Below are 19,182 nucleotides of genomic sequence, written 5' to 3'. Positions count from 1 at the left end.
TTAGGAGGCGGCTCATGGGAAGGCGCTGGTTCTTACATAGCATTTTCGTTAAACCTGGCAGACCTGCAGTTTAACAGAACAAAACCCATTTGAATAAAAAAGAAAACTGAAGTGGGAAATAAATTTGGACTTGAAAGCGCTATAGTAACCCTCCGGGATTGGTGCAGAAGAAAACTCTTGAGGTGGGCCATGGAGATGGTCTCTATTCCAACGCCACTGCTCTTTCCATAGATGCAAACGCACGCACGCACGCGGGCAGACCACCTCTGTCAGCAGGGAACGCTGGGCGCTGGCAAGGGGTCGCCCCAGGTGCGGCTGCCTCTGCTCAGCGGGAGAACCGCAGGTGCTGCGGGTAGCGGCCTCACTGCGGCCCCCTCTGGGCGCGAGGAATCCTGGGACTTGTGGCCTGGCTGCGGGAGCTCCCCGACTGAGCCGGCGTTCAGGGGACTACACTTCCCAGGATGCTCGGGGAAGAGGGCGACCTGAGCTGGGAGAGGGAGGGGCGGCCCCAGAGCCCTGGTGCAGCGCCGCGGTTTCCAAGTGCGGCGATCTAGCCTAGTAACCCACCGCCAGGGTTCCCGAAAGCGGCTCTGTGGCCCCGCCTCCTGAGCCCGGGCTGGACGAGGAACCTGTCTCCACTGCGCCCAGTGACGAAGCCCACCCTCGGGTGCGGGAGGCGGGGAGGGGAGGGCAGGCAGAGGATTTCGCTCGCCCGTGGCGGCACCGGCTCGGAGCAGAGGTTAGAGGCGGAGAGAAGCGGGGATGCTCTGAGGGAGAGGCTGGATCGGGTGTGGGAGTCCCGCACGCCACCAGGGCGGCAGTGCTCGCGGGCCGGGGTGTCCCTGGGGGCTGGCATCCCTTGGACCCACGGCGGCCGATGCGCGCGTGTGTGCGTGCGCGCGCGTGCGTGTGGGGGGCTCGCGGTCCCCAGTGTTTTCGCGGGCGTCCCCGCCCCACGCTGGGCTAGAGGTGGGACCCCGTAACTAGCTAGCGCAGACCTTCCTGGGGCGAGGCGCACGATTTTTTTTGCCACTTGTTAATTATTTAGGGTTTCTTTTGACCTGGAGCATTAGTAGGTAAAGCGCTCCTGCCAACAGCTGCACTAGTGTCTCGTTTCCTCCGATTCACAAAAATCTTTTATGATGCTTGCAATTGGAGTTGGTGATTAGTAAGAACTGCTAAGTTCTTCACGGTGTTCCCGGCCCAGAGAGGGTGCACAGAGGATATGAATTTTAAGCACATACATAACAACTAATTGGAGCATCTAAAAAAAAAAAAATGACCACTGCATATTCACCCTGGGGTCATGAGGAAACAGCAAATGTTCTTTCAAATCCTATCAGCAACAACCAGCCAGAAGCATTTAGGTCATATTTCATATTATTAAGGAGATGAATCTGGGGGGAGAAAGGAGTGATTGACAATTAAAAAACAACAACTTGTAGTTTGTGGATAATTTTCTTGGACTGGGCGACTTAACGCAAAAAAAAAAAATTGTTTCTTTCTCCCTCGCTCTTGCATCTTGGATATAGACCGTCGGTTTCGGATCCGAGGATGGTGATGGCAAAGCTTAGCCGGGTTGCGTGTCAAATCAGAGCCGTCACAGAATAAATCCCGCCGCCTGCCGGGAAGCCCCCGCGCACTGCAAACTTCAGGGAGAGAACCGGGTAATCAGTGCTCGGATATGCGGATCCCTGCTTTAAGAGGCGGGGTGACCCCCCCAAGAACCCGAAGCCTGCAGGTGCAGTGAGGCGTGCGCGCGCGGGTGCTGGCGCCTCCGAAGGCGCCTCGCCGGGGAGAAGGAGCCGGGGCGCCCGGCGGGGTCTGGCGGCCGCGCACCGGCGGCTCGTCTCCGGCGGCGGCGGCGGCGGATGATGGTGGCGCCCGGCGCGCAGGGCTGTGACTGTGCGTCGCCGCGGACATCAGCGCTCGGCGCTGTACTCTGAGCCCTTGCAGGCTCTCCGCAGCCCGGACCTTGGCGAGGACAGTCCCCGGCGCGCAGGGGCCGCGGACCGGCGCGCGGGGGGGCCGGGGGGCGAGTGGGGTCGGCTTATCATGGCGGATCGGACGGCTCCCAGCTGCCAGCTCCGGCTGGAGTGGGTCTACGGGTACCGGGGTCACCAGTGCCGCAACAACCTGTACTACACGGCCGGCAAGGAGGTGGTCTACTTTGTGGCTGGGGTCGGAGTGGTTTACAACACCCGCGAGCACAGCCAAAAATTCTTCCTGGGACACAACGACGACATTATCAGGTAAGAAGGGGGCCTGGTGGAAGTGGCGGGGCGGGGTGGCGTGTGGAGGTTGGGAGGACGGGGAGAAGGATGACCCCCCGGGCTTTCCTGGGGTCAGACCCGGGAGCCCCGTGGAATAAAGGGTTTTCTCCCGGAGCCGCATGGAGTAGCCGAAGGGCTGCTGCTCTGAAGCTAGGGCGGCAAGAGGGTTGGGGTGCAGGTTGGGAGGGAGACTTCTCTGTATTCCTCGGAGGGCTTTGGATCTCTAAGGAGTTGAGTGTCCGGATGCATTTTTCGTGTTCGTTCTTGCTACAAGTGGAAGCATCCTGGGTAACTGTCAGACACGTCTCCTTCCTTCGCTAACTATAGGGAAACGTAGGACCAAGGACCTGAGCTGTGGGTATCATCTTTGGGAGGTTTCTCAGTAGGTTCCTCAGCAAGCAAGAGGACTTAAAAAAAAAAAATCTCAAGGAAAATTTTGCTACAGGTAATTTGGAATCTTCATCCCAGATGCTTTGAAACTGGGAAATTTCTTCTGCAGTGGGTGGGGAGTTTGTTCTCTGTTATTCCCCTTGGCAATGTTTTAATGCCTAAAAGCTTCTTTATACACCAAATGGATGCTTCCACAACATCGCTGAGGTTGTAACAGGCTGGCAGCTGCCGGACCACAAAATCCCCCCAGTCAGCCCACAGAATGACCGACATCTGGTAGCGGATGGCCAGGACGGATGACAAGAACAGGACGGGATGCACAGTCATGTTAGGGGTTCTCCCTGTGAATTGGTAGAGGAACCTATTTTGGTGATTAGCCCTGTCCTCCCTTCTTGGGACCAGCCGCCTCGCCCTCCAGCCCTTGTCAGCTTCTTGCCTGACCAGAGGTGTGGTCCAGATGCTGCTCACAGGGAATCCCGTTCAGCCACGGGCGGTTAAGGAAGATTTCCGTGCTATGGGAGCCTCAGCCCACAGGAAAATGACTTGCTCAGGGTGGACTACAACTGACAGACCATATCTGAACCTTCCAAGCTTGTGTGTTCATTGATGCGGAACCACTTCCATCCCACTTTCAGGATATTGCCCCTTGTGCTTCAAGTTTGCCTTTCGTAGTGAAGTAAATGGTTAAGTGGTGGAATGTTAATGGTCTTAATTTCTCCCTGGGAGAAATTATTTTAAAGACTAGCTCCCCTCCCTGCCTTGAGTATTGTGCTTATTCCAGAGCCTTCCCCTCTCCCCCAACTCTTACTCCCCCTCCCAACCACCTGAGACCTAAAATTGAAAAATGTAGTAAAAACTTAATATTGGAAGATATAGTAAGATGTAGTTTTTTAAAATCTTGATTTTCTGAAGATGAAGATTTTAAGTACTAGGAGCTCTATTGTTCTCAAGATTTGGTGGAACTAATGTAAAACTTCCTTCATGTCACATATGACAAAACAGCTTTTCTTCTCTCCGGGAAATGGCAGTGGCTGTGATTGGGGCATCCCTACTAGTTCTGTCCTGGGGATTTTGCTTTTCTAATTGCCAGGCTGATTATTAAAGGCACAGGTGCAAGCGATTAGCAGTGACTCGTGAAAAGGTTAGATGTTTAAAAATGTAAACCCATTATGTTTTTGCTCTTTCTTAATGCAGTGCTTTCCATTACACCATCAAAATAAGATGCAGTCCTTTGGGAGAAGGGAGAGAGTGGCAATTAAACAGACAATTCCCTGGGGTTAAATAATATTTATGTGACAGTTCACTTAACTACTTTGAGGATTTGAACTCCTAACCTAATTTTTCTATAATAGGGAAGAAATTAAATGCACTATTGAAATGGAAGGTGGGCCCTAACCGGTTTGGCTCAGTGGATAGACCATCGGCTTGCAGACTGAAGGGTCCCAGGTTTGATTGCCGTCAAGGGCATGTACCTTGGTTGCGGGCACATCCCCAGTAGGGGGTGTGCAGGAGGCAGCGGATTGATGTTTCTCTCTCATCGATGTTTCTAACTCTCTATCCCTTTCCCTTCCTCTCTGTAAAAAAATCAATAAAATATATTAAAAAATAATAAAAAATGAAAGAAACGGAAGGTGGGAAAAGGGTGGAGTTGCAGTAAGTTGCTGTTGTGACTGGCAGCTGGACTAGTGGGGATGTAATAATATCTGTCTTAAAGAAACACTCAGATTTTAAGAAAAGATGAATGAAATTTTTTTAAAATATATTTTATTGATTTTTTACAGAGAGGAAGGGAGAGAGATAGTTAGAAACATCGATGAGAGAGAAACAGTGATCAGCTGCCTCCTGCACATCTCCCACTGGGGATATGCCCGCAACCCAGGTACATGCCCTTGACCGGAATCAAACCCGAGACCCTTCAGTCCGCAGGCCGACGCTCTATCCACTGAGCCAAACCGGTTTCGGCATGAAATTTTTTTGTATAACTGGATTTGCAGGGAGCCCTACCTGATGAAGAGAAAAAAATTTAACTTCTGGCCTATGTATTAAGGTTGTTATATATTTACACTGGATAGTGACACAGTAGTAAGCATGCCTTTGGAGAAAGGACTTTATTGCTAAATGTTCCATATTTGGTTGGTCTGAGTATGCATAGGTGAGCAGAATTCTTTAGTTTGCATGTATGTCTTTGTACATAGGAATAAAATGAACTCCAACAGGTTAAAAAACACAAACCACAGATCATTATGCAAGTAATAGCTGCAAGATTAGAATGTTTATGCTTTTTAAAATTTTGCTTTATCTTATATATGTAAATCTTTGTTTTTATCCTGCCAAATTGTTTTCTAAAACAGCCGAACAGTTTTATCACCACACCAGCATTGTATCAGAGTTTGAATTCCTTCACATCCTTACCAACACTTGTTATTGTCTGTCTCTTTGATTATAGCCATCCTACCGGGTGTGATGTGGTCTCTCGTGTGTTTTTTAAATCCCTACCCACGGATATTTGTCTATTGATTTTTAGAGAAAGTGGAAGGGAGGGGGAGAGAGAGAGACACACACAAACATCGATGTGAGAGAGGCACATCAATTGATTGCTTCCTGCACGCATCCCTACCAACCAGGGCTGGGGATCAAGCCTGCAGCCAAGGTACGTGCCCTTGACCAGAATTGAACCCAGGACCCTTCAGTCTGCGGGCCAACACTCCATCCACTGAGCCAAACCAGCTAAGCCATCATGTGGTTTTAATTTGTATTTTCCTAAAGACTAATAACATTGGTCAGTTTTTATGAATGCATTTATATATCTTCTTTGGAGAAAATGTCCATTCAAATCCTTTGCCCATTTTCTATTTGGCTTATTTGTCTTTTTATTTTTGAGTTCTAAGAGTTTTTTATATATTGTCAATGTAAGTATCTTAGCTGAATATATTATTTGCAAATATTTTCTTCCATTTAATGAGTAGTTGTTTCACTTTCTTGATGGTGTCTTTTGAAGCACAGAAGTTTTAAATTTTGTTGATGTTCAATTTATTTATTTATTTTTGTTGCTTATCCTTTTGGTGTTATAGCTAGGAAATCATCACTTAATTGAAGGTCATGAAGATTTATTTCCATGTTTTCTTCTAAGATTTTTATAGTTTTAGCTCTGACATTTAGGGAGGTGATCCATTTTGAGTTCATTTTTATATATAGTGTGAGGTAGGGGTTCTTTTGCATGTGGAAATCCAGTTGTCCCAACACCATTTGTTTAAAAGACTATTCTTTCTCCCATTGAATTGTCTTGGACATCTATAGCCTTTGAATTTCTCTAGCAGGGTACCCATTCCTCTCACATAGAAAATACTGAACATTTGGGGACCTAGAAATGGAAACAATCATTAAGAAGTTTAACCCAACCCTGGCTGGTATGGCTCAGTTGATTGAGCATTGTCCTGTGCACTGAAAGGTCACTGGTTGAATTCCCAGTCAGGGCATATGCCCAGGTTGCAGGCTTAATCCGCTACTGGGGTGCATATGGGAGGCGGCTGATCGATGTTTCTCTCTCTCTCCCTTCCTCTCTCTCTAAAATCAATAAAAACATATTTTTTAAAAATGATTAACCTAAAAGTAATAGAAATCCGAGGCTTTAGTTTCTATCCCATGTTTGTGAAGATGCTGTTAGATCCTATGAAGGATATATAGATTTTTATATATTTAAAGAATGTAACCTTATACTTTGAGGAGCCAGTGCAGTATTTAGTCACTGCTAGCTTAGAGGCCAGCAATAGTTTATATACCTTTGTTTACTCCCAAAGAGCCCTGCTTTTTAAGAATGAATTTACAGCCTTCAGCCTTGCTGCTGGAGACAGATGAGGGGGTGGAGATGGTATAGAAAGCAGAGGGTGTGGTCGGAGAGGGTGTCCCTCAAACTCTACTGCTTTATCAGTCAGTTCCTTTCTTTCCCCAGTGGGAGGCAGGCACCTGGATGGCCACAACCCAGGAATTGTAAGATTCCAGGATTGCCATCTAGTTCTCTGCCACTCGCTTTCCCATCAGCATGAAGGAGGGAGTGGCAGGCCAGCTCTATCTCCCTGAAGAAAGAAGCTTTCTCTGGACTGGCCAGAGATATGAGGCGGAAATAGAAATAGGCTGGTCTGAGAATTAGTCTAAGTCTATTGAGAATCAGTGTAAGACACAAAGATCATAAGGTGATGAGAATATTTTGGAACTCAGTCATAGGGAGGAGTATGGCTGGCCTCTCAGGCACTGCAAGGTAAACAGGCAACTGGTCTTTTTCCCTGTTTCTTTTTCTTGCAAGTGTTTCTATGTATCACAGGGATTCACATCTCTGCTTCTCTCTGGATAATATGCTTTTATTTGCTCTGACTGCAGACTAGCTTCTTATCTTAATGATCTATTTTGCACATAGACACACACACACACACACACACACACACACACACACACACACACATCTATCTTTGCCTTCAGCACATGTGACCATCCAGCTTGGTCTTACAAAACCAACTGAGTTGATCCTTTGAGCCTTAATTTAAAATGGATCATTAAGTTAAGAAGCCACAAAGATTTCTTGAGTGTCCTATGTGTCATGCACTGTACTAGGCACTGAGGACCCAACAGTGAACAATATGTACCTCCTCTCAAGGAACCTATAAGGGCAATATTCATAAATGAGCCGCTGGATATGGTGTGTTCAGTTCTATCATTGTTAGTCCAAGATGTCTGAAAGCCTCAGGACAATGCCTAGCCCATTCATGAGAGGGGGTAGCAATCAGAGAGGACCTTCTGAAGAAAGGAGCATCATTAGATTATTTAAACTCTGGGCTGGTCACTTGGGCTGCAGTGTAGATAATGGATTGTTGGAGAGACAGTCTGGAGGCACTTGAAGTAATCCACGTGTGAGATCATTATGGCAGTCCGCAAGGAAAGTAATGAAAATACTCTGGAGATTCTAGATTCCTGATGATTGTTTGGAAATAGGGGTGGGGGAGAAGGAAGGTGTAAGGTAGGGTCAAGTTTCTGGTTGGATGGTGGTAATCATTCACCAAAATAGAATGGGGAACAGGTTCAAGGTCAGGGGATGATAAGTTCAGCTTTGGACATATTTAGATTGAAATGTCTGTGGGACATGCAAGAGGTGATTATACATTTATATGGTCTTCCTGCTCAGGAGAGCGCTGTGGGAGTTGTAGTGTGAGTGTTAGGAGTGAATGAGATAACCTAGACAGCTTATGGAGGAAAGAGAAGAGGCCAGGGCTAGATTTTTTAAAAAAAATCTTTATTGTTGAAAGTATAACATATGTCCCCTGCCCCTACCTCCACCTCAGGTCTTTACCACCCTATTGTTTGTATCCTTGGGTTATGCATATATGTATATAAGTTCTTTGGTTGATCCCTTCCCACTCCAGGGCTAGCATTTTGAGGGAGATGAACTTTTAGGAGATCAGCAGAGAAAGAGGTGCTTGTGAAAGATGGGACCAGTCAGAAGGGTAGGAGGAAAACCAGAAGAGTGCAATGTCTTGGAGGCCAAGAGCAGAGAGGGCACCAAGGAGACCTTCAACAGTATCCATAGGAGGGTGTATACTAGTAGCAAGGTAAGTCTGGAAAGTGCCCCGTGGATTTAGCAAGGAGAAGGTCATTGATGAATTGCTTTTGCTACATGAACGCTGGGAATTATTATTTTCCTCTGGGTTGTACTTGTATCTGGGTTTTAAACTTTGTGTTATAGCAGTTAGAATTCCAAGGGTCATTTTCTTTTAGCTTCACTTTTCTTCTTACAGCCCCTTTATATATTTTGCTCATGCGCCAGTGAGTTTTATGCTGCAGTGATAGTAAGCAGTCATCTCAGCTTAATGACTGATCTCCAGCCGACTGTAGCTCTCTTTTTATTCTGGACAATGAGAGACATGGTGACAAAGGTTGCTTCTTGGTAAAAAAGCCTTCCCGGTCTATTATTCTGCATGCACAGCATGCACAGACACAATCACGTCGGCCAGGCCACGTTTATCCATGTGAGAGCCTGGCCTGCTGACAGTGAATTCACAAGTCATCTTTCTTGTCCTGAGTAACATTCAGTTTTTTAGTCTGTATGATAAAATGTAAGGAAGAGATATGAATTCTTGAATGTTTTATAATTATTTTCTTCCCAGAATGTCGCTTGGGTTTTTTTTTATAATCTATAGGAGAAAAGTGAGAAGATGTTCAATTAAATAAACCTGTTCAGTGCTTTCTGTGTAAATGACAGCGCTCAGGCCACAGCGATGACAGTTACCCACGCAGGAGACATTGAATGCCTGCCACTGCTTCCCTCTTCATCTCCATCATCCAGTCAGCCCCAAGGACAGACGATCACGTCCTCTCTATCTTGCTGCTTCTGCCCTGGTTCACAACCCTGTTAACTTTTGTCTGGATTAGTAGAGTAGCCTCCTAACTAGTCTTTCTGCCCCCACTATCACTCCCCTGGTCAATCTTCTCTTTGAAAACCTGACTAAACATTAAACAAACACAGATTTATGAGCCCACTCCTAACGATTCTGATTCAGTAGGCCTGGCCATAGCCCCCCGAAATCTGTATTTAAAGAAATTTCCCATAGAAATATAGATAGGTGTGTACACACACACACACACACACACACACACACGCATACACACACATACACACACACATACACACACACAGAGTTTTCTTTCCTTGTGCATTGAGAGAAGCGACAGTGACACACCAAGTACCCAGAACTTTAGAATGATTTCTAAATTCCATTCTTCACACAGAGGGGTCAGAATTTAAAAAAGCTTATTCCAGATGAGGGGAGGGGAGGCAGGGAAAACACAAAATGAGTCTGGAAGAGCTTCTTGTGCTGGAAAGGACAGCAGTGCTAAAAGAACAAGGGAGATATCATAATCACACAAGGGCCAGCTTGAGGGGACGTTCACTGGCCACCTCTGGGGTAATTTGAGCTTGAATTACAATCCTTTGAATAAAATAAAAAGCCATGTATCTATAGCAGTGGTTCTCAACCTTCTGGCCCTTTAAATACAGTTTCTCATGTTGCGACCCAACCATAAAATTATTTTTGTTGCTACTTCATAACTGTAATGTTGCTACTGTGATGAATCGTAATGTAAATATCTGCTATGCAGGATGGTCTTAGGCGACCCCTGTGAAAGGGTCGTTCGACTGCCAAAGGGGTCGCGACCCACAGGCTGAGAACCGCTGATCTATAGTGACATAAATAACTAATGGGAAGAAGAGAAATCTCTTCCTTGAGTAGAAGGTCAGTTACTAACTATAAATGGAATGATGGAGTTGGAAAAAATCAGTGGATGTTATAACTTGTGGTGAAAGTTTGTGAAGGAACATGATATTTGCTACAAAATATTTATTAATTACAAAGGACAAACAATAACTACATTGGCAAAACCTGGCAGACACCACCTTAACCAAATGACTAAAGTTAATATTCGCAATAATGGGACAAACCTTTTTAAAAAGGTTCCCCAGCTCGCATCGGTTTGGCTCAGTGGAAAGAGCGACAGCCTGGGGACTGACTGAAGGGTCCCAGGTTCGATTCTGGTCAAGGGCATGTACCTCAGTTGCAGGCTCAATCCCTAGCCCTGGTTGGGGTATGTGTGACGGCAACCAATCAATGTGTCTTGTCTCTCTCACATTGATATTTCTCTGTGTATCTCTCTCTCCCTTCCACTCTCTCTAAAAACCAATGGGAAAATATCCTCAGGTGAGGATTAACCAAAATAAATAAAAAGATAGGAAAGGTTCCCCAAGTGGTCCTGGGTTCCGGAATCCCTGAACTATGCCAGCACTGGGATTAGCCTTGGAAAATCCAGTTCTGATCTGTCCCTGCCCTCCTTAAAAACTCCTGCGGGCTGTATTGCTTCTGGAATGAGCTTCACATTTGGGCATAGCCCTGCCCTGCCTTTTTGCCATCATCTCCTGCCATAACTGTGTTTCTTCGCCCTCCCCCACTTCTGCTCCCATCACCTCATACTCCCTGCAGTGACTGCACATGGTCTGGCTGCTTAGAATGCCCTGCCCAGTCTCTGGGGGTAGAGTCATGCTCTCCAGAGGCAACTCCAGTGAACTGTCTACGAACTCTCTCTGGTTTCTTGAGGCTGAGTCAATGTCTGTTTCCTCAGTAAACCCTACAGCGTTTTCTCCATACCTCTCTTATGGCACTTCTCACATTATGCTCTAATTCCCCATTTGTGCGTTCCCCACCCCTCTCACTCAGCATACCACCCCCTCTGTGTTCTGCAGGCACTTTATGAGGTGGAAAGAGCTAGGGCTTCAGAGCCAGGCAGACTTAGGTTAGAATCTGATTCTATCACTTATTAGTTGTTACCCAGCCAGCCTCAGCTTCTTCCTCTAGACCTCAGATAGGTTACTGTGAAAATTCAATTAAATAAAGCATGTAAGGAGTTTTGCAAAGAGAGTTAGAGAAAAAAAGAAAAAGAAACCTCACTAGCCCCTAAGTTTTAATATATATATATATATACATACAAATATTTTATATACATATTTTTTCAACCTGTAAATCTGAAAAATTCAGAGGTATAATCACATAGCTAATAATTCACAGACCCAGCTTTGAACACATTTCTATCTGACCCCAAAGCCATTCTCTTTCTGTTACATGGAGGCTATAAACCAGGAAGAGAGACAGAGAGAGCCATCTATATATATAAAAGCCTAAGTGGCCGTTATGACTGAAGGACTGGAATGACCAGATGACCAGTCCCTATGATGCACACTGACCACCAGGGGACAGATGCGTAATGCAGGAGCTGCCCCCTGGTGGTCAGTGCGCTCCCACAGCCAACCTCCTGCTGGCCAACCTCCTGCTGTCCCTCCCACCAGCTGGCCGGCCCCCCTGATCGACCCCAATTGAGGCAGGCCAGCTGGACACCACAAATTCGTGCACCGGGCCTTTAGTACAATCATAAGAAGCCTCTTGTGAAAATGTTAAACTAGAGTCACAGTCTCAACCCCATTCTTGAGAGTGGGGTGGTCAGAGAACGTAATTGGATAGAGACCCAGATTAGATAGTCTCTTCTATGGATGGTCCCCAGCATGGATGAGGGTGAGACTTGTCTCACAGGTATTGATTGAGTGCCGTCCAGGAGACACTCCTGGTGATTGCCATAAGTGAGAGATGAAAGGAGAGCAGGTGACCTGATGGGCTTAAGATGGAACCTGGAGCCCTCCCAGTGTGGCTCAGTGGTTGAGCATCGACCTATGAACCAGGAAATCATGGCTCGATTCCTGGTGGGGGCGTGCAGAAGGCAGCCAATTGATGATTCTCATCATTGATGTTTCTATCTCTCTCTCCCTCTTCCTTCCTCTCTCTGAAATCAATAAAAACATATTTGGGAAAAACCAAAAAGATGGAACCTAGTATACACCCTTACCTTTAAGTCAGAAGAGAGCAAAAGAAGCACAAAAGGCCCCGAGGAGCAGAGACACAGAGGAAGTGAGAGAATGCAGGGACTTGGAAGGCAAGAGAGGAGTCGACGTCTCTCTGTGCTATGGAAAGGCAGGTGGTGAGGGGTCCACTGTGGAGCCCAGTAAAGAGATGGACTGGGATTGGGAGTTAAAACAGATCGAGGGAAGAGCATTGTCATTCAGGTAGTGCAGGGGCAGAGCCCAGATTGCAGAACAATGAGTAAGGATGAAAATGTGGAGGCAGTGGGAAAGTGTTCGGCAAAACACTTCTTTTTTAAAAATTTATTATATTTTTGAAATATATTTGTATTGATTTCAGAGAGGAAGGGACAGGGAGAGAGAGGTAGAAACATCAATGGTGAGAGAGAATCATTGGTTGGCTGCTTCCTGCACGCCCTGTACTGGGGAACGAGCCTGCAACCCGGGCATGTGCCCTGACCAGGAGTTGAACCATGACCGCCTGATTCACAGGTCGATGCTCAACCACTGAGCCACACCAGCGGGGCACAAAACACTTCTTGATAGCTGGAAGATTTGAGTCACCTATTCTGGGAGATTAAGCGCCCTCAAGATGCCATCTCTTCCAGTAGGGAATATGAATGAAGGTGCAAGTTGAGCAATTGTGTCTCTTACTCCCCAAACTATCCTTAATCAGGAGGCATATCTGCTTTAATGCAGCAACAAATCAGAGGTTTGAAAACCCACCTTATTGTTTTCCTAAGAACAGGCTTGTGATTTCAGCTGGTTTTTTATAAAGACTGATTATTTCTTTTCAAAACTTACACAGCAATCTGTTTAAATGCCTTCAGGAGGGAAAACCACAGAAGAGGAAAAAGAAAGGAAAACAGGTTATTTTGTTGTTGCTGTTAATCCTTGTAGACTGTTACACACTGCAAAAAATTATAGGCTCAAATTTCACATAATTCAGAGCTTAGTTTTTTCAGAGCAGATTTTCTCTTTAAGTGATAATATTTTTTGTTATTTTATAGATAGAAAATGATGATCTGTTTCTAGGTATATTTAATTCCATATGTGTTCCAGTTTCATTGAACCCTCTCCTGAATCTCAGAAGCTAATTCAGCAGCTAGCATTTTTCTTTTGGGTGCCACAAAAAAAGCGGAAATCATATTCCCAGCAATAAATCAGTGAAAGCATTGAGCAGCAGCATACCCCCAGTGGTGACACAGAGGTGCCATGTCCAGGAGGCAGTCGCTAGAAGACATCCTAGAATGGATCCAGGTTGTCAGTTGCTGGATGTCTAAGTGACTTTCTCCTGTACTGTGTGCACGCCAGAGGCTGCATGTTTTCTACAGCTGTGCTCATGTGGCGTGAACACCAATCCTTGACTTTTTCCCTCATGCATTCCTAGGGATTTTAACTGTAAGATTTTAAAAAGAGACTTTATTAAATCTTTAGGAGATAGGCAACATTTTTGGTAAATGTGGTAATGTATAAATCATAATAATTTTAGAACCTTGCCAAATGTCTCCCTTATGTTGGTGGATCAAATGCTTCCCTTGTTTTCATAATTAGACCCCTGTGTGCAGTGGCTTCTGAGTCCTCAGTCTTCACGTGTCCAGAGCAGCCACTGCACCCTTCTTAACCACAATAGGAGCAGATGTGCAAAGGGCACCCTTCTCCTCGTAGTAAGTGTGCTTTCTGGGTAATAAGATAATATGTCTGCTAGACTGATGTTTGGGTAGTAGTAAGTGAAAATAGGTAGCCAGAAAATACACACTAAAATAAGACAGGAATTCAGAACACTGTAAGTTTATAATGAGGTCTTAAAACTCTCTGTTTTTGTTTTAATCCTCACGCGAGGCTATGTTGATTGATTTTGAGAGAGAGAGAGAGAGAGAGAGACAGAGAGAGAGAGAGAGAGCGCGAGAGCGCGCGAGAGAGAGAGAGAGAGAGAGAGAGAGAGAGAGAGAGAAAGAAAGAAAGAAAGAAAGAAAGAAAGAAAGAAAGAAAGAAAGAAAGAAACATCTATTGGTGGCCTTCCATACACGCCTCAACTGGGGGTCGAACCTGCAACCTTTTGGTGCATGGGATGACACTGCAATTAACCAAGCCACCCGGCCAGGGCAAAGCTCTCTCTCTGTTTTTAAAATTTAGATTATTAGCTTTGTTCGGGGGTTCCAAAACCCTGATTCAGAGACTAAACAAATATTTGTGAAATGACAGAAAACAAAATGAACATTTCTGCTATAGCCTTGCTTGTCACTATGGTATGAGAAAACTAGCATGTATGTTGGAAGCCCACGTAATGAGTGAACTTAATTCCCACTTAAGACTAAAATGACAAAGAAAAAATTGTACTTGTAAGGGGGATTAGAACTTAGTAAATTTATTTCAGGCTCTTTGCTTTATTTTATTTGGGCTGTAAGCAGAAAATACTATGTTAATTAGCATAATTGATTTTATGACATGTTATTTATCCCTGAGGTATGTGAAATTATGAAAGAAATTGAAGCATATGTGGAAGAATGCTAAACAGTTTTTGTTTCTATTAATATACTTACTTTAATCTTGTTTATTCATAACGACATTATATAAGTTTATCTAGGATTACTACTTTATATTAATACTGGGATTACAGAACTGAACCATTATTACTTCTTCTAATTTTGTGCCTGGTTAAATTTTTTGTAATTTATAGGTAAGAAAATTTTACTTTAATATGCCCAAAGTGTTTCAGTAATTCTGGAGGAAACCAATTCCTTTTAGTGCAGTTTATTACAAAAGTAAGGGTAAAATTGTTTATTGATTTTTGGCAAGCCATCCAAAGGAAATTATAGCTATTCGACAGAAATCTCAGGAAAAGTAAACAGTAGGATAACAAGAAATTATCTAAACTGTGATTATATGGTGCCAGAGAAAGACTCAATAAGGATTTACTTCCTTTTCATGCAAAAGTTTACCCCAGTGCTTTTGGGAAGCATAATTTTTAATGATCCTCAGTTGAAGTTATAAACAAAAATCATTGGTGTTATTTTTAAAAATATTTTTTTTTATTGAATTCAGAGAGGAAGGGAGAGGGAGAGAGAGATAGAAACATAAATGATGAGAGAGAATCATTGATTGGCTGCCTCCTGCACTCCCCAAGCCTGCAGCCTGGGCATGTGCCCTGACTGGGAATTGAACCGTGACCTCCTAGTTCATAGGTTGACGCTCAACCGCTGAGCCAGGTCTCAGGGGTGTTATTAAAAACTAGAGGCCTGGTGCATGACATTCTTGCTGGAGGGGGGAGGAGGGTGTCCCTCAGCCTGGCCTGAGCCCTCTTGCAGTCTGGGACCCTTTGGGAGATATCTGCCTGCTATGGAGGTGGGAAAGACTCCCGCCACTGCAGCTGCGCTCGCCAGCGTGAGCCCAGCTTCTGGCTGAGCAGCGCTCCCCCTGTGGGAGCGCACTGACCACCAGGGGACTGCTCCTGCGTTGAGCATCTGCCCCCTGGTGGTCAATGTGTGTCATAGCTACCGGTTGTTCCGCTGTTTGGTTGATTTGCATATTAGGGTTTTATTATATAGGATATATAGGATAATCTCATAAGGACCAGCCTGGATTGGGACAATATAGAATCTGGTTTTGGGTTTTTTTTCTTCTGGCTAAAGGGCTACATTCTCTTTCATTCACTATTGTCCTGACATGCCCAGCACAAAGCCTGGCCTGGTGAAACAACTAGATAAATTTTTGTTGACTTGAATTGCTCAGAGGCCAACATTCACCTACTGTGACTGTCAGAAGAACCCCTGAACTTCTAGCTTGTCATGTTGGTCTCTGTTCTGTTTTGTAGCATTCCTGTTGACGGGCACTTAGAGTGTCCACTATTACAGCCAATGCTGGAGCAGACATCCTTAAAGTTCATGCTTTCTAGAGAGTATGTGTGGGTGTTTCTGTAGCAGATATTCCTATAAGAATGGCCAGGGTACAAACGTGTACACTTCATGTTGTGATAGATACTGACGAAAATTTATTTCTTCTTCCCCACCTTAAGGATGAGTTCATTCTAGGTCATCATTTTTCAGCATGTCTAGCAACCCAGTGTTTTTTAGTTACACTGTGTTTAAATTACTCAGCGTACTTGGAGTTGTTGTGAACCTCACAGAACCTCAATTTTGCTATTTTTTTAAAGTTGCTTTTCCTCCAATATAGTATGTAGATATGCTCATTAAACAAACTTTTGAAAATAAGACCAGAAGAAAAAATTGTCCAGAGGTGGACACCACATCTTTCATTTTTATAAGTTTTAAACTCAAGTATACATATACCAGAAAAGCACACAAATCAGTCCGCTTGGTGAAATTTAGCAAAGTGGATACACCCATGTATAACTACCACATACATCAAGAACTATAACGTCACTGCACCCCAGAACACTCACCTGCTACCTCCTATTCAACATCACATCTTGAAGATAACCCCTCTCATATAGGTAAGTTTTACCTGTTGGTGAACAGGGCTAGCGGTAAACATGAGGCTAAAGGAACACTAACTATATAAAACAACTAGAAGCCCGTTGCACGAAGATTTGCACAATAGGCCTTCCCCTGGCTGCTGGCACCGGTTTTCCTCCGACACCCGGGACCCAGGCCTTTGGTCCAGCTGCAGCAAGACTTGGCTTCTCCTCTGTGGCTGCAGCAGAGAAGCCAAGCCTCTTCAGTCTTCGCTCTGTGCCTGCATATGCAAATTAACCGCCATCTTTGTTGGGTTAATTTGCATAGTCGCTCTGATTGGCTGGTGGGCGTAGCGGAGTGACAGCAATGTTCATATTTCTCTTTTATTAGTGTAGATAGTAATATCTTGTTAAGTATTTAAAATGTGTGTACTATTTTTAAAATGCCTCCTGACAGCAATAGTTTTAAAGTTGAAAGGGACTTAAAGCGTTCCAAGTTATTTCTAGAAAGACAATAAAGGTTGGACTGACCTTGAACTTTTAGAAGTCAAGGGTATATGTTGTAGTTTCTGGGGTAACCACCAGAAGAACTTACAAACTAATCTGTGAAATAAATGTAACAATAAATCCCTCAACTTTTATAGAGGATATAAAATTTGACAATGTAACTAGCTAGCCTTCTGGTTTCTTCCCAGGACTACTCTCTTTTGCATTTCAGGAAATAAATTTATGTATGTGAGAGAATAGTTCTTAAGGTTTATTAATTAGGTTCAGAGTAAGATGCAAATTAGTGCATTCATCTTCTTTCAGTGGAAATTATTTAAAAGAAGTGGATTCCTTCATCATGCTAACTGCCTACATGTACTAAATGCATTTCCCTAGACTTTGGGACTTGTTTTCATATCCTCTGTTGAAAAAAAGTTGATATTTTCGGTTCTCTAGTGTCTGGCATTGTTAAGATCTCTGTAGTATAATATCTACCCCAGCCCCCTCTTGTTTTGTGGTTTTATTTTTTTATTTATTTTATTAAATCTTTATTGTTCAGATTATTACATTTGTTCCTCTTTTTCCCCCCATAGCTCCCCTCCACCCATTTCCCACCCCACCCTCTGCCCTTACCCCCCCACTGTCCTCATCCCTAGGTGCACAATTTTTGTCCAGTCTCTTCCCGCATCTCCCACACCCCTTCCCCCCCCCCCCCAAGAATAGTGAGTCCATTCCCTTTCTATGTCCCTGATTCTATTATAATCACCAGTTCATTCTGTTCATCAGATTATTTATTCACTTGATTCTTGGATTCACTTGTTGATAGATGCATATTTGTTGTTCATCATTAGTATCTTTCCCTTTTTCTTCTTCTTCCTCTTCTTAAAGGATACCTTTCAGCATTTCATATAATACTGGTTTGGTGGTGATGAACTCCTTTAGCTTTTCCTTATCTGTGAAGCTCTTTATCTGACCTTCAATTCTGAATGATAGCTTTGCTGGATAAAGTAATCTTGGTTGTAGGTTCTTGGCATTCATCACTTTGAATATTTCTTGCCACTCCCTTCTGGCCTGCAAAGTTTCTGTTGAGAAATCTGCTGACAGTCGTATGGGTATTCCCTTGTAGGTAACTGAGTTTCTTTCTCTTGCTGCTTTTAAGATTCTCTCTTTGTCTTTTGCTCTTGGCATTTTAATTATGATGTGTCTTGGTGTGGTCCTCTTTGGATTCCTTTTGTTTGGGGTTCTCTGCACTTCCTGGACTTGTAAGTCTATTTCTTTCACCAGGTGGGGGAAGTTTTCTGTCATTATTTCTTCAAAGAGGTTTTCAATATCTTGCTCTCTCTCATCTTCTGGCACCCCTATAATTCTGATGTTGGTACGCTTGAAGCTGTCCCAGAGGCTCCTTATACTATCTTCGTATTTTTGGATTCTTTTTTCATTTTGCTTTTCTGGTTGGGTGTTTTTTGCTTCTTCGCATTTCAAATCTTTGCCTTGATTCTTGCGCTCCTCTGCTCTGCTGTTGGGAGTCTGTATAATATTCGTTATTTCAGTCCGTGTATGCTTAATTTCTAGTTGGTTCTTTATCATAACATCGAGGGTCTCATTAGATTTCTTGTAGATCTCAATAACTTTATCCGCGGCTTCTAGACAGTTCTTGAGAGACCTTAAAAGTGTGGTTCTGAACTGAATATCCTCCACTGACAGTTTTGTCCTGTTTCTTTGTCTCCGCATTTTTTATGCTTTCTTGGTGCACCCCCTAGTGGTCTTTGTGCACAGTCTTGTTGTAGTTAAGCCTGGATTGTTGTAGTTAATACTAGGGGGATTTGACCTCCAGGCCAACTGGCTGTGAGAATCAGCTGTGTCTGCAGTGGGAAAACTTCTGTCCTCTAGGGAGGTGCTAATCTAGCCTTTGCCTGAGGCTATCTGGCAAATGGCTCTGTGCAGGGCTTGGGCGGGGCAGGTCGCACGGGATCAACAGAGCGGGTGGAGGGAGCGGTTATGGCTGCTCTCAGTCCTGTCCCCAGAGGCTCTGCCTCTCTGAGTCCCAGCAACCGCTGCAAACCTCAGAGAGAAAGCTGCCCTCGCGTTCCGACCGATGCCAGACAGTCCCGCTTCTCCCGTTTGAGTCTGGGTCCCTAGAGACTTGCCCAGAACTGGAGCTCAGAATCTGAGACTCC

General features: G+C 44.5%; 1 protein-coding gene across 2 annotated transcripts in view; it reads left to right on the top strand.

Moving 5' to 3' along the window:
* The first annotated feature begins 2,019 nt into the window (after positions 1-2,019).
* EML6 (EMAP like 6) overlaps positions 2,020-19,182 on the top strand; it is a 200,732-nt gene continuing 183,569 nt past the window's right edge. For both annotated transcript variants that reach the window (XM_036334544.1, XM_036334545.1), the window contains exon 1: positions 2,020-2,252. In XM_036334544.1, coding sequence (XP_036190437.1) covers positions 2,056-2,252 — 197 coding nt within the window. In that variant the 5' untranslated portion in view covers positions 2,020-2,055. The remainder of the gene's footprint in view (positions 2,253-19,182) is intronic.

The sequence above is a fragment of the Myotis myotis genome, unplaced genomic scaffold (assembly GCF_014108235.1).
Source record: "Myotis myotis isolate mMyoMyo1 unplaced genomic scaffold, mMyoMyo1.p scaffold_m19_p_14, whole genome shotgun sequence".
NCBI lineage: Eukaryota > Metazoa > Chordata > Mammalia > Chiroptera > Vespertilionidae > Myotis > Myotis myotis.
The sequence above is the reverse complement of the archived record's forward strand: the minus strand, read 5'-3'. Positions and strand labels throughout refer to the sequence as shown.